The sequence below is a fragment of the Bufo bufo genome, chromosome 4, assembly GCF_905171765.1.
Source record: "Bufo bufo chromosome 4, aBufBuf1.1, whole genome shotgun sequence".
NCBI lineage: Eukaryota > Metazoa > Chordata > Amphibia > Anura > Bufonidae > Bufo > Bufo bufo.
In genome coordinates, this window is record NC_053392.1 from 297,417,358 (window position 1) to 297,430,077 (window position 12,720).

The following is a 12,720-nucleotide window of genomic DNA, read 5'->3' on the forward strand; positions in this document are numbered from 1 at the left end:
ACATTATCCATCTATACCTCTGCCGGAAAAACCTGCTGCATTTCACAATGCAGATGTAAACGTAGGGTAAAAATTCCTAATTCCTAATTTTTAGGAATAATGAACATAGGACATTGAATGTGGACACTGTGGCTACTTCTATTTTTCTTGCACTCGTATGGTGGGAGTGAGGACCACCCATATACTGTACAAGAGGCATCCATATATTCCTAGTGGTCTGTGAGGTCCAACAGCGCTGACCACTTCTATAGGCGTATGACCCCCTACAAAAGGTAAGACTGTAGATATGTTGGATTTTTGGGCAGATTTACAGTGTATTTCACCCTTTGCAACAGTGGATATCCGCATGAGAGAGATATATATATATATATATATATATATATACACACACACACACACACACACACTGCTCAAAAAAAATAAAGGGAACACTTAAACAACACAATGTAACTCCAAGTCATTTACGCTTCTGTGAAATCAAACGGTCCACTTAGGAAGCGACACTGAGTGACAATCAATTTCACATGCTGTTGTGCAAATGGGATAGACAACAGGTGGAAATTATACGCAATTAGCAAGACACCCCCAATAAAGGAGTGGTTCTGCAGGTGGTAACCACAGACCACTTCTCAGTTCCTATGCTTCCTGGCTGATGTTTTGGTCACTTTTGAATGCTGGCGGTGCTTTCACTCTAGTGGTAGCATGAGATGGAGTCTACAACCCACACAAGTAGCTCAGGTAGTGCAGCTTCTCCAGGATGGCACATAAATGCGAGCTGTGGAAAGAAGGTTTGCTGTGTCTGTCAACGTAGTGTCCAGAGCATGGAGGCGCTACCAGGAGACAGGCCAGTATATCAGGAGACGTGGAGGAGGCCGTAGGAGGGCAACAACCCGGCAGCAGGACCGCTACCTCCGCCTTTGTGCAAGGAGGAACAGGAGGAGCACTGCCAGAGCCCTGCAAAATGACCTCCAGCAGGCCACAAATGTGCATGTGTCTGCTCAAACGGTCAGAAACAGACTCCATGAGGGCGATATGAGGGCCCGACGTCCACAGGTGGGGGTTGTGCTTACAGCCCAACACCGTGCAGGACGTTTGGCATTTGCCAGAGAACACCAAGATTGGCAAATTCGCCACTGGCGCCCTGTGCTCTTCACAGATGAAAGCAGGTTCACACTGAGCACATGTGACAGAGTCTTGAGACGCCGTGGAGAACGTTCCGCTGCCTGCAACATCCTCCAGCATGACCGGTTTGGCATTGGGTCAGTAATGGTGTGGGGTGGCATTTCTTTGGAGGGCCGCACAGCCCTCCATGTGCTCGCCAGAGGTAGCCTGACTGCCATTAGGTACCGAGATGAGATCCTCAGACCCCTTGTGAGACCATATACTGGTGCAGTTGGCCCTGGGTTCCTCCTAATGCAAGACAATGCTAGACCTCATGTGGCTGGAGTGTGTCAGCAGTTTCTGCAAGACGAAGGCATTGATGCTATGGACTGGCCCGCCCGTTCCCCAGACCTGAATCCAATTGAGCACATCCGGGACATCATGTCTCGCTCTATCCATCAACGTCACGTTGCACCACAGACTGTCCAGGAGTTGGCAGATGCTTTAGTCCAGGTCTGGGAGGAGATCCCTCAGGAGACCGTCCGCCACCTCATCAGGAGCATGCACAGGCATTGTAGGGAGGTCATACAGGCACGTGGAGGCCACACACACTACTGAGCCTCATTTTGACTTGTTTTAAGTACATTACATCAAAGTTGGATCAGCCTGTAGTGTGTTTTTCCACTTTAATTTTGAGTGTGACTCCAAATCCAGACCTCCATGGGTTAAAAAATTTAATTTCTATTTTTTTATTTTTGTGTGATTTTGTTGTCGGCACATTCAACTATGTAAAGAACAAAGTATTTCAGAAGAATATTTAATTAATTCAGATCTAGGATATGTTATTTTTGTGTTCCCTTTATTTTTTTGAGCAGTGTATATATATATATATATATATATACATACATATACACACACACACAGTCCTGATCAAAAGTTTAAGACCACTTGAAAAATGGCAAAAAAATCATATTTAGCATGGGTGGATCTTAAGGTTCCAACTAGAGCTTCAACAGGCAACAAGAAGAAATGGGAGTGAGACAAAAAAAATTTGAGCATTCAATTTAATGAAAACCACGAATAAACTGAAACAGGCTGTTTTTCAGCTGATCAAAAGTTTAGAACCACACCTCCCAAAAAAAACTAAACCCCCCCAAAACAGAAATCCAACTTCCAAACATGAACTCAGTTATGAGTAGCTCCGCAGTTATTGTTTATCACTTCAAAAATTTGTTTCGGCATGCTTGATGCAAGCGTTTCAATGAGGCGAGTGGGAACATTTCTCCAAGTGGTGAAGACGGCCGCACGAAGGCAATCTACTGTCTGGAACTGTTGTCCATTTTTGTAAACTTCCCTTGCCACCCATCCCCAAAGGTTCTCAATTGGATTTAGATCAGGGGAACACGCAGGATGGGCCAAAAGAGTGATGTTATTCTCCTGGAAGAAGTCCCTTGTCCTGCGGGAATTGTGTACTGTAGCGTTGTCCTGTTGAAAAACCCAGTCGTTACCACACAGACGAGGGCCCTCAGTCATGAGGAATGCTCTCTGCAACATCTGGACATAGCCAGCGGCCATTTGACGCCCCTGCACTTCCTGAAGCTCCATTGTTCCACTGAAGGAAAAAGCACCCCAGACCATTATGGCACCCCCTCCACTGTGGCGCGTAGAAAACATCTCAGGTGGGATCTGCTTGACATGCCATCAGGAAACCATCAGGACCATCAAGGTTAAATTTTTTCTCATCAGAGAATAAAACTTTCTTCCACCTTTGAATGTCCCATGTTTGGTGCTCTCTTGCAAAGTCCAAACGAGCAGTTCTGTGGCGTTCAAGAAGACGAGGTCTTTGAAGACGTTTTTTGTTTTTGAAGCCCTTCAGTCTCAGATGCCGTCTGATGGTTATGGGGCTGCAGTCAGCACCAGTAAGGGCCTTAAATGGGGTCGAGGATCGTCCAGTGTCTTGACGGACAGCCAATTGGATCCTCCGGCTCAGTGCTGATGAAATTTTTTTGGGTCTTTCACTTTACTTTTTTGTTCCATAACCCTCAGGATCATTTAAGAAATTCCAAATGACTGTCTTACTGCGTCCCACCTCAGCAGCGATGGCGCGCTGTGAGAGACCCTGCTTATGCAGTTCAACAACCCGACCACGTTCAAAAAGGGAGAGTTTTTTTGCCTTTGCCATCACAACGTGTGACTACCTGCCAGAAAATGACAATGAATCCACATCTTTGCACAGATTTGGCCTTTTAAAGGCATGTGGTCCTAAAATTTTGATCAGCTTAGTTCAGTTTCAGTTTAATCGTTATTTTTATTAAATTGAATGCTCCAAAAATGTTTTGTCTCACTCCCATTTCTTCTTGTTGCATGTTGAAGCTCTACTTGGAACCTTTTTGCCATTTTTCAAGTCTTAAACTTTTGATCGGGACTGTATATACCCTTGAAGGGGCAGGTGGTTTCTGATCTGTATAAAATGACCTCCTGCGGACTCCAAATCACTAACCAGCCAGGAACACACACGGCAGCCATGTTCTTGTTCATTTTTAGTGATTTGGAAGCTGGAGTGTAGAGGGGTTTTGCAGAGCTTAAGGGCTCATGCACACATCCGTAGTGTCTCACGGGTCCTCATCCGAACCGCATTTTTTTGCAGATGTGGAGCCATACATTTCAATGGTGTAATGCACTAGGTTGAGATCCATGTTTTGCGGATCGACAATTTGGGCACTGCAAAACGCTTACAGCCGTGTGCATGAGTCTTTATATTGAAGACCCATCCTTACCATCAATATCATATCGGCAGCACCCCATCTATCAGCTGTGTGCAGGAGGCACTGTGTAGTGACCTTGCTGCTACCATTACCTTAGCTAGTGAAATAAGCCAGTCAGCTCCCATCACAGCACTGAGGACATGCTGATGCAGAAAAGGCTGAACACTGATGTGAACTCAGCCTAATACATAACATGATTTAACCGGGGCCACTGATCATATAAAATGCAATCAATTGATGGGAACAGCCCTTTAAATTTACCTAAGCCTGGACCAACCATTACAAAGTCTGCAGGGATAAAGTGACAGCACCCAGGGCTATGGAGTCAGAGTTGTGGAGCTGGAGCTAGTTTTCGGTGGAATCAGAGTCAGTAGAAATGTGCTGACTCCAGGTTAAAAAATATTATGGTATTAATAGTGTAAATAACATAAAATTTCATATAAATTTAGAAAAGTTTAGAAATGTTAAATCATGAATATATTTTATATTCTATCAAGCTATCAAACCAGTGATAAGCAGGGTGTCCTAGTGGTGATAGATAATCAGTTCTCCCCTCTCCTGTGTTCTCTCCTGCCCTTATACTATAATCAGTGATAAGCAGGGTGTTCTAGTGGTGATAGATAATCCGTTCTCCCCTCTCCTGTGTCCTCTCCTGCCCCTTATACTATAATCAGTGATAAGCAGGGTGTTCTAGTAGTGATAATCAGTTCTCATCTGCCCTGTGTTCTCTCCTGCCCTTATACTATAAACAGTGATAAGCAGGGTGTCCTAGTAGTGATAGATGATCCGTTCTCCCCTCTCCTGTGTCCTCTCCTGCCCTTATACTATAAGCAGTGTGTTCTAGTGGTGATAGACAATCAGTTCTCATCTCTCATATTTTCTCTCCTGTCTCTTACATTAGGTAACTTCATGTTGCTCCAAGGCCCTTAGTTACAATTCCTAAAACAGTGCTGCACATGCTCAGTAGTGAAGACCAGAGGAGGATGTTTACTACTGTGAGATGACGGTAGGCATGCCCAAATGCTAGACAGAACAGGAAGACCACATTAAAAAGGTATTGGTCAAAAATAAGTACCGTAACATTTCACAGGTGCCCACAGCCTGCCTCTGCTATTGAAAGATTCATACGACGTGTCGGTATTTCAGTCCACAAACCGCAGATCTGCAGTTCTACAGACATCTTCATTATGTATTCCACATTTTTCTCATCCCAGTCACTAGAAAAGACTATTTTCATCTGCAGTGCGAACCAGAATAGGACATGTTTTCCAATTTGAGGAACTGCCACACAAAATTGAATGCGTGTGTGGCCCCATAGAAGTGAACAGGTCAGTGCTATCCGTAAAAAGTAAGGAGAGGATACAGGTGAAAAATATGGCGGTGTGCATGAGGCCTTAAAATGACATCACAAGAGACGAGTATAGCAATAGAGAATATCTCCTACAAGCAGACGCACTGCAGCTCCAATTAATTGCTATTAGGCTAGGTTCACACCGAGTTTTTTGGGTGAGGATTTATGACCGGATTCTGTACCAAAAATTCTTGCCAAAACACATGCAGGACTTCTCTATGGCTTTCAGTGGGGAATCTGCATCTTTAAGGGGTTGTCTCATTCCAAACAATGGGGGCATATTGTTAGGATACACCCCATTGTCTGATAGGTGCAGGTCCCACCGCTAGAACCCGCATCTATATCAGGAACAGAGCCCCGCAAGGTGGTGGCTGGAGGACTCCGGTCCGGCCACCACCAAGCGCTCTCCCCATAGAAGTGAATCGGAGCGCACCGTGCATGACTGGCCACCGCTCCCATTATCTTCTACAGGCCTGATGGAAATAGCCGAGCCAGCACTTTTTGGCGGCCCCATAGAAATTAATGGAGGGCGGCTGCACATGCGCAGTGCGCTGTACATCACTTTCCGGGCTCCGTTCTCGATAAAGGTGCCCGCACCTAAGGGTACCGCACCCATCAGACAATGGGGGCATATCCTTTAAGGCCTCATGCACACGGTCGTAGTTTTTCTCTGCATCTGATCCGCATGTTTTGCGTACGGAACCATTCATAATCAATGGGGCTGTAAAAAAGATGTGGACAGCACGGCAGTTCCGTGGCCCCACAAAATAAATAGAAGATGTCCTATTCCGCAAAATACGGAATGCACATGGATGTCATCTGTATTTTTTGTGGACTGCAAAATACCTACCGCCGTGTGCATGGGCCCTTAGACTGGCAGAGATGGCTGAATGCTGTACTGTATCCACAGACCTTTAACTCCTCGACTAGCAGTCGCTTAGATGTGGAGGTCCACTATATATATATATATATATATATATATATATATACACACACACAATTATATCACACATAATAAAGGCGTGTACTTAGAGAATTATAAAGGGGACAGGACAGAAGGGGGTCTCTGGGTGTGGTGGAGGAGCATTACTCCAGGGCTGCTATCTGCTCACCACAGAAAAGGGTGAAGGAAGGTCACATACATGACACACGCCTGGCACCGCATACAGGTGCACACATGGTGCCAGGTAAATGAGGCGGCTTCTACAGTGCAGCATCCATATCACCCAGGCAGTGAGGCCTGTCATTATATATAGATACACACAGCGGTCCAGGAAGGCGGCTGCCGGCACTTACAGTCCAGGTGCTTCTTCTTGGGCCCCATCACCTCATGAGTGGTCGCCTTGCACACCGCTCTGGCCACGGCGGAGCCCGTCACACTGTACTGTGCGGCAGCGATGCGATCCGTCAGCGTCTGGCCCGACATCTTCTCTCCTGTCACAAGACACAAATCCAGCGTCAGTGGAGCCTGTCACATCCCTGCCGGAACCCGGCTAATATGGGGGCTCCAGGCATCCTGCATCCTGCCCCCTCACCTGCTCGGTGCTCCTGTAGATGAATCCCCTCAGATGAACGGCGGCTGCAGCACCGAGGTCTTGTCCCTCACAATACAACACATCCTCCTCCTCCACCTCCTCCCTGGCAGCCTGGGATTAGAATATCACCGCCCCACCCCCCACCTGCACTCACATCGCCCGCTCTCAATTATTAAAGGAGGAACTGCAGACTGATCCCTACACGGTGCCCGATCTCTGCAGAGCCAATCAGCCTCAGCCTAGTAATACCACCCATCTATAGTGTATCTCACCAGATCCCTGGTATGTGTATCACCCCACAGTGTATATGACCAGATCCCTGGTATGTGTATCACCCCACAGTGTATATGACCAGATCCCTGGTATGTGTATCACCCCACAGTGTGTATGACCAGATCCCTGGTAGATGTATCACCCCACAGTGTATATGACCAGATCCCTGGTATGTGTATCACCCCACAGTGTATATGACCAGATCCTTGGTATATGTATCACCCCACAGTGTATATGACCAGATCCCTGGTATATGTATCACCCCACAGTGTATATGACCAGATCCTTGGTATATGTAACACCCCACAGTGTATATGACCAGATCCCTGGTATATGTATCACCCCACAGTGTATATGACCAGATCCCTGGTATATGTATCACCCCACAGTGTATATGACCAGATCCCTGGTATATGTATCACCCCACAGTGTATATGACCAGATCCCTGGTATATGTATCACCTCACAGTGTATATGACCAGATCCCTGGTATATGTATCACCTCACAGTGTATATGACCAGATCCCTGGTATATGTATCACCCCACAGTGTGTATGACCAGATCCCTGGTATATGTATCACCCCACAGTGTATATGACCAGATCCCTGGTATATGTATCACCCCACAGTGTATATGACCAGATCCCTGGTATATGTATCACCCCACAGTGTATATGACCAGATCCCTGGTATATGTATCACCCCACAGTGTATATGACCAGATCCCTGGTATATGTATCACCTCACAGTGTATATGACTAGATCCCTGGTATATGTATCACCCTATGGTGTATATGACTAGATCCCTGGCATATGTATCACCCTATGGTGTATCTGACCAGATTCCTGGTATATGTATCACCCCACAGTGTATATGACCAGATCCCTGGTATATGTATCACCCTATGGTGTATATGACTAGATCCCTAGTATATGTAACACCCCACAGTGTATATGACCAGATCCCTGGTATATGTATCACCTCACAGTGTATATGACCAGATCCCTGGTATATGTATCACCCCACAGTGTATATGACCAGATCCCTGGTATATGTATCACCCCACAGTGTATATGACCAGATCCCTGGTATATGTATCACCCCACAGTGTATATGACCAGATCCCTGGTATATGTATCACCCCACAGTGTATATGACCAGATCCCTGGTATATGTATCACCTCACAGTGTATATGACTAGATCCCTGGTATATGTATCACCCTATGGTGTATATGACTAGATCCCTGGCATATGTATCACCCTATGGTGTATCTGACCAGATTCCTGGTATATGTATCACCCCACAGTGTATATGACCAGATCCCTGGTATATGTATCACCCTATGGTGTATATGACTAGATCCCTAGTATATGTATCACCCTACGGTGTGTATTACCAGATTCTTGGTATATGTAACACCCAACAGAGTATAGAAGTAGATCCTTGGTATATGTATCACCCCACAGTGTATAGAAGTAGATCCCTGGTACATGTATCACCCCACAGTGTATATAACCAGATCCCTGGTATATGTATCACCCTATGGTGTGTATGACCAGATCCCTGGTATATGTATCACCCCACAGTGTGTATGACCAGATCCCTGGTATATGTATCACTCTACAGTGTATATGACCAGATCCCTGGTATATGTATCACCCTATGGTGTATATGACTAGATCCCTGGTATATGTATCACCCCACAGTGTATATGACCAAATCCCTTGTATATGTATCACCCTATGGTGTATATGACGTTTGTTTTTAGTTTTAGCTATTTTAGGGGGATATCTGTGTGTGCAGGTGACTATTACTGTGCATACTTATTAGGCAACTTAACAAAAAACAAATATATACCCATTTCAATTATTTATTTTTACCAGTGAAACCAATATAACATCTCAATATTCACAAATATACATTTCTGACATTCAAAAACAAAACAAAAACAAATCAGTGACCAATATAGCCACCTTTCTTTGCAAGGACACTCAAACGCCTGCCATCCATGGATTCTGTCAGTGTTTTGATCTGTTCACCATCAACATTGCGTGCAGCAGCAACCACAGCCTCCCAGACACTGTTCAGAGAGGTGTACTGTTTTCCCTCCTTGTAAATCTCACATTTGATGATGGACCACAGGTTCTCAATGGGGTTCAGATCAGGTGAACAAGGAGGCCATGTCATTAGATTTTCTTCTTTTATACCCTTTCTTGCCAGCCACGCTGTGGAGTACTTGGACGCGTGTGATGGAGCATTGTCCTGCATGAAAATCATGTTTTTCTTGAAGGATGCAGACTTCTTCCTGTACCACTGCTTGAAGAAGGTGTCTTCCAGAAACTGGCAGTAGGACTGGGAGTTGAGCTTGACTCCATCCTCAACCCGAAAAGGCCCCATAAGCTCATCTTTGATACCAGCCCAAACCAGTACTCCACCTCCACCTTGCTGGCGTCTGAGTCGGACTGGAGCTCTCTGCCCTTTACCAATCCAGCCACGGGCCCATCCATCTGGCCCATCAAGACTCACTCTCATTTCATCAGTCCATAAAACCTTAGAAAAATCAGTCTTGAGATATTTCTTGGCCCAGTCTTGACGTTTCAGCTTGTGTGTCTTGTTCAGTGGTGGTCGTCTTTCAGCCTTTCTTACCTTGGCCATGTCTGTGAGTATTGCACACCTTGTGCTTTTGGGCACTCCAGTGATCTTGCAGCTCTGAAATATGGCCAAACTGGTGGCAAGTGGCATCTTGGCAGCTGGACTAGATCCCTAGTATATGTATCACCCCACAGTGTATATGAACAGATCCCTGGTATATGTATCACCCTATGGTGTATATGACTAGATCCCTAGTATATGTATCACCCCACAGTGTATATTAACAGATCCCTGGTATATGTATCACCCTATGGTGTATATGACTAGATCCCTAGTATATGTATTACCCCACAGTGTGTATTACCAGATTCTTGGTATATGTGTCACCCCACAGTGTATAGAACTAGATCCCTGGTATATGTATCACCCCACAGTGTATAGAAGTAGATCCCTGGTATATGTATCACCCCACAGTGTGTATTACCAGATCCCTGGTATATGTATCACCCCACAGTGTATATGACCAGATCCCTGGTATATGTATCACCCTATGGTGTATATGACTAGATCCCTAGTATATGTATCACCCCACAGTGTATATGACTAGATCCCTGGTATATGTATCACCCTATGGTGTATATGACTAGATCCCTAGTATATGTATCACCCCACAGTGTATATGACCAGATCCCTAGTATACAGTACAGACCAAAAGTTTGGACACACCTTCTCATTCAAAGAGTTTTCTTTATTTTCATGACTATGAAAATTGTAGATTCACACTGAAGGCATCAAAACTATGAATTAACACATGTGGAATTATATACATAACAAACAAGTGTGAAACAACTGAAAATATGTCATATTCTAGGTTCTTCAAAGTAGCCACCTTTTGCTTTGATTACTGCTTTGCACACTCTTGGCATTCTCTTGATGAGCTTCAAGAGGTAGTCCCCTGAAATGGTTTTCACTTCACAGGTGTGCCCTGTCAGGTTTAATAAGTGGGATTTCTTGCCTTATAAATGGGTTTGGGACCATCAGTTGCGTTGAGGAGAAGTCAGGTGGATACACAGCTGATAGTCCTATTGAATAGACTGTTAGAATTTGTATTATGGCAAGAAAAAAGCAGCTAAGTAAAGAAAAACTAGTGGCCATCATTACTTTAAGAAATTAAGGTCAGTCAGTCAGCCGAAAAATTGGGCAAACTTTGAAAGTAAGGGCTATTTGACCATGAAGGAGAGTGATGGGGTGCTGCGCCAGATGACCTGGCCTCCACAGTCACCGGACCTGAACCCAATCGAGATGGTTTGGGGTGAGCTGGACCTCAGAGTGAAGGCAAAAGGGCCAACAAGTGCTAAGCATCTCTGGGAACTCCTTCAAGACTGTTGGAAGACCATTTGAGGGGACTACCTCTTGAAGCTCATCAAGAGAATGCCAAGAGTGTGCAGAGCAGTAATCAAAGCAAAAGGTGGCTACTTTGAAGAACCTAGAATATGACATATTTTCAGTTGTTTCACACTTGTTTGTTATGTATATAATACCACATGTGTTAATTCATAGTTTTGATGCCTTCATAGTCATGAAAATAAAGAAAACTCTTTGAATGAGAAGGTGTGTCCAAACTTTTGGTCTGTACTGTACACAATATAAAAAGACACATATGCATGTTTTTATCAATATCTGACATTAAATCAGAATAAATCTTTCCTGTTTTTGGTCAATTAAGATTACCATAATTATTATTATTTGCCAAATGCCAGAATAATGAGAGAGATAATGTTTTAAGGCGTTTTTATTACTTTCTGCAAAGTCAAAAGTTTACATACATTTCATTAATATTTGGTACCATTGCCCTTAAACTGTATGACTAGGGTCAAACGTTTTAGATATCCTCCCACAAGCTTAATAGTTGGTCGAAATTTGGGCCCATTCCTCCTGACAAAACTGGTGTAACTGAGCCATGTTTGTTGGTCGCCTTGCTCGCACCTGCCTTTTCAGCTTTGCCCATATATTTTCAATAGGATTGAGATCATGGCTTTGTGATGGCCACTCCAAAACATTGACTTTGTTGTCGTTAAGCCACTTTGTAACCAGTTTGGCAGTATGCTTCGGGTCATTGTCCATTTGGAAGACCCATTTCAGGCCAAGCTTTAACTTCCTGGCTGATGTTTTGAGATGTTGCTTCAGTATTTCCACATAATCTTCTTTCCTCATGATGCCATCTATTTTGTGAAGTGAACCAGTCCCTCCTGCAGCAGAACCACCCCACAACATGATGCTGCCATCCCTGTGTTTCACAGTTGGGATGGTGTTCTTAGGGCTCTTTCACACTTGCGTTGTTCTGTTCCGGCATAGAGTTCCGTCGTCGGGGCTCTATGCCAGAAGAATCCTGATCAGGATTATCCCCATGCATTCTGAATGGAGAGAAATCCGTTCAGGATGCATCAGGATGTCTTCAGTTCCGAACCGGAACGTTTTTTGGCCCGGAGAAAATACTGCAGCATGCTGCGCTTTTTGCTCTGGTCAAAAGTCCTGAATACTTGCCGCAAGGCCGGATCCGGAATTAATGCCCATTGAAAGGCATTAATCCGGATCCGGCTTTAAGCTAAACGTCGTTTCGGCGCATTACCAGATCCGACGTTTAGCTTTTTCTGAATGGTTACCATGGCTGCCAGGACGCTAAAGTCCTGGCAGCCATGGTAAAGTGTAGTGGGAAGCGGGGGAGCAGTATACTTACCGTCCGTGCGGCTCCCGGGGCGCCTAAGAGTGACGTCAGGGCGCCCCACGCGCATGGATGACGTGATCGCATGGATCACGTCATCCGTGCGCATGGGGCGCTCTGACGTCATTCTGGAGCGCCCCGGGAGCCACACGGACTGTAAGTATACTGCTCCCCCGCTCCCCACTACTCCTATGGCAACTAGGACTTTAATAGAGTCCTGGCTGCCATAGTAACACTGAACGCATTTTGAAGACGGATCCGTCTTCAAATGCTTTCAGTTCACTTGCGGTGTTACGGATCCGGCGGGCACCTCCGGCAAATGGAGTACACGCCGGATCCGGACAACGCAAGTGTGAAAGAGGCCTTAGGCTTCCAAGC

General features: G+C 45.2%; 1 protein-coding gene across 9 annotated transcripts in view; it reads right to left on the reverse strand.

Moving 5' to 3' along the window:
- SNAP91 (synaptosome associated protein 91) overlaps positions 1-12,720 on the reverse strand; it is a 203,847-nt gene that overhangs the window by 157,110 nt on the left and 34,017 nt on the right. For 8 of the 9 annotated variants that reach the window (XM_040428709.1, XM_040428707.1, XM_040428705.1 and 5 more), the window contains exon 2: positions 6,514-6,651. In XM_040428709.1, coding sequence (XP_040284643.1) covers positions 6,514-6,643 — 130 coding nt within the window. In that variant the 5' untranslated portion in view covers positions 6,644-6,651. Of the gene's footprint in view, positions 1-6,513; positions 6,652-6,752; positions 6,832-12,720 lie in introns of those variants that run through there. The other variant, XM_040428708.1, reaches the window with a different exon arrangement.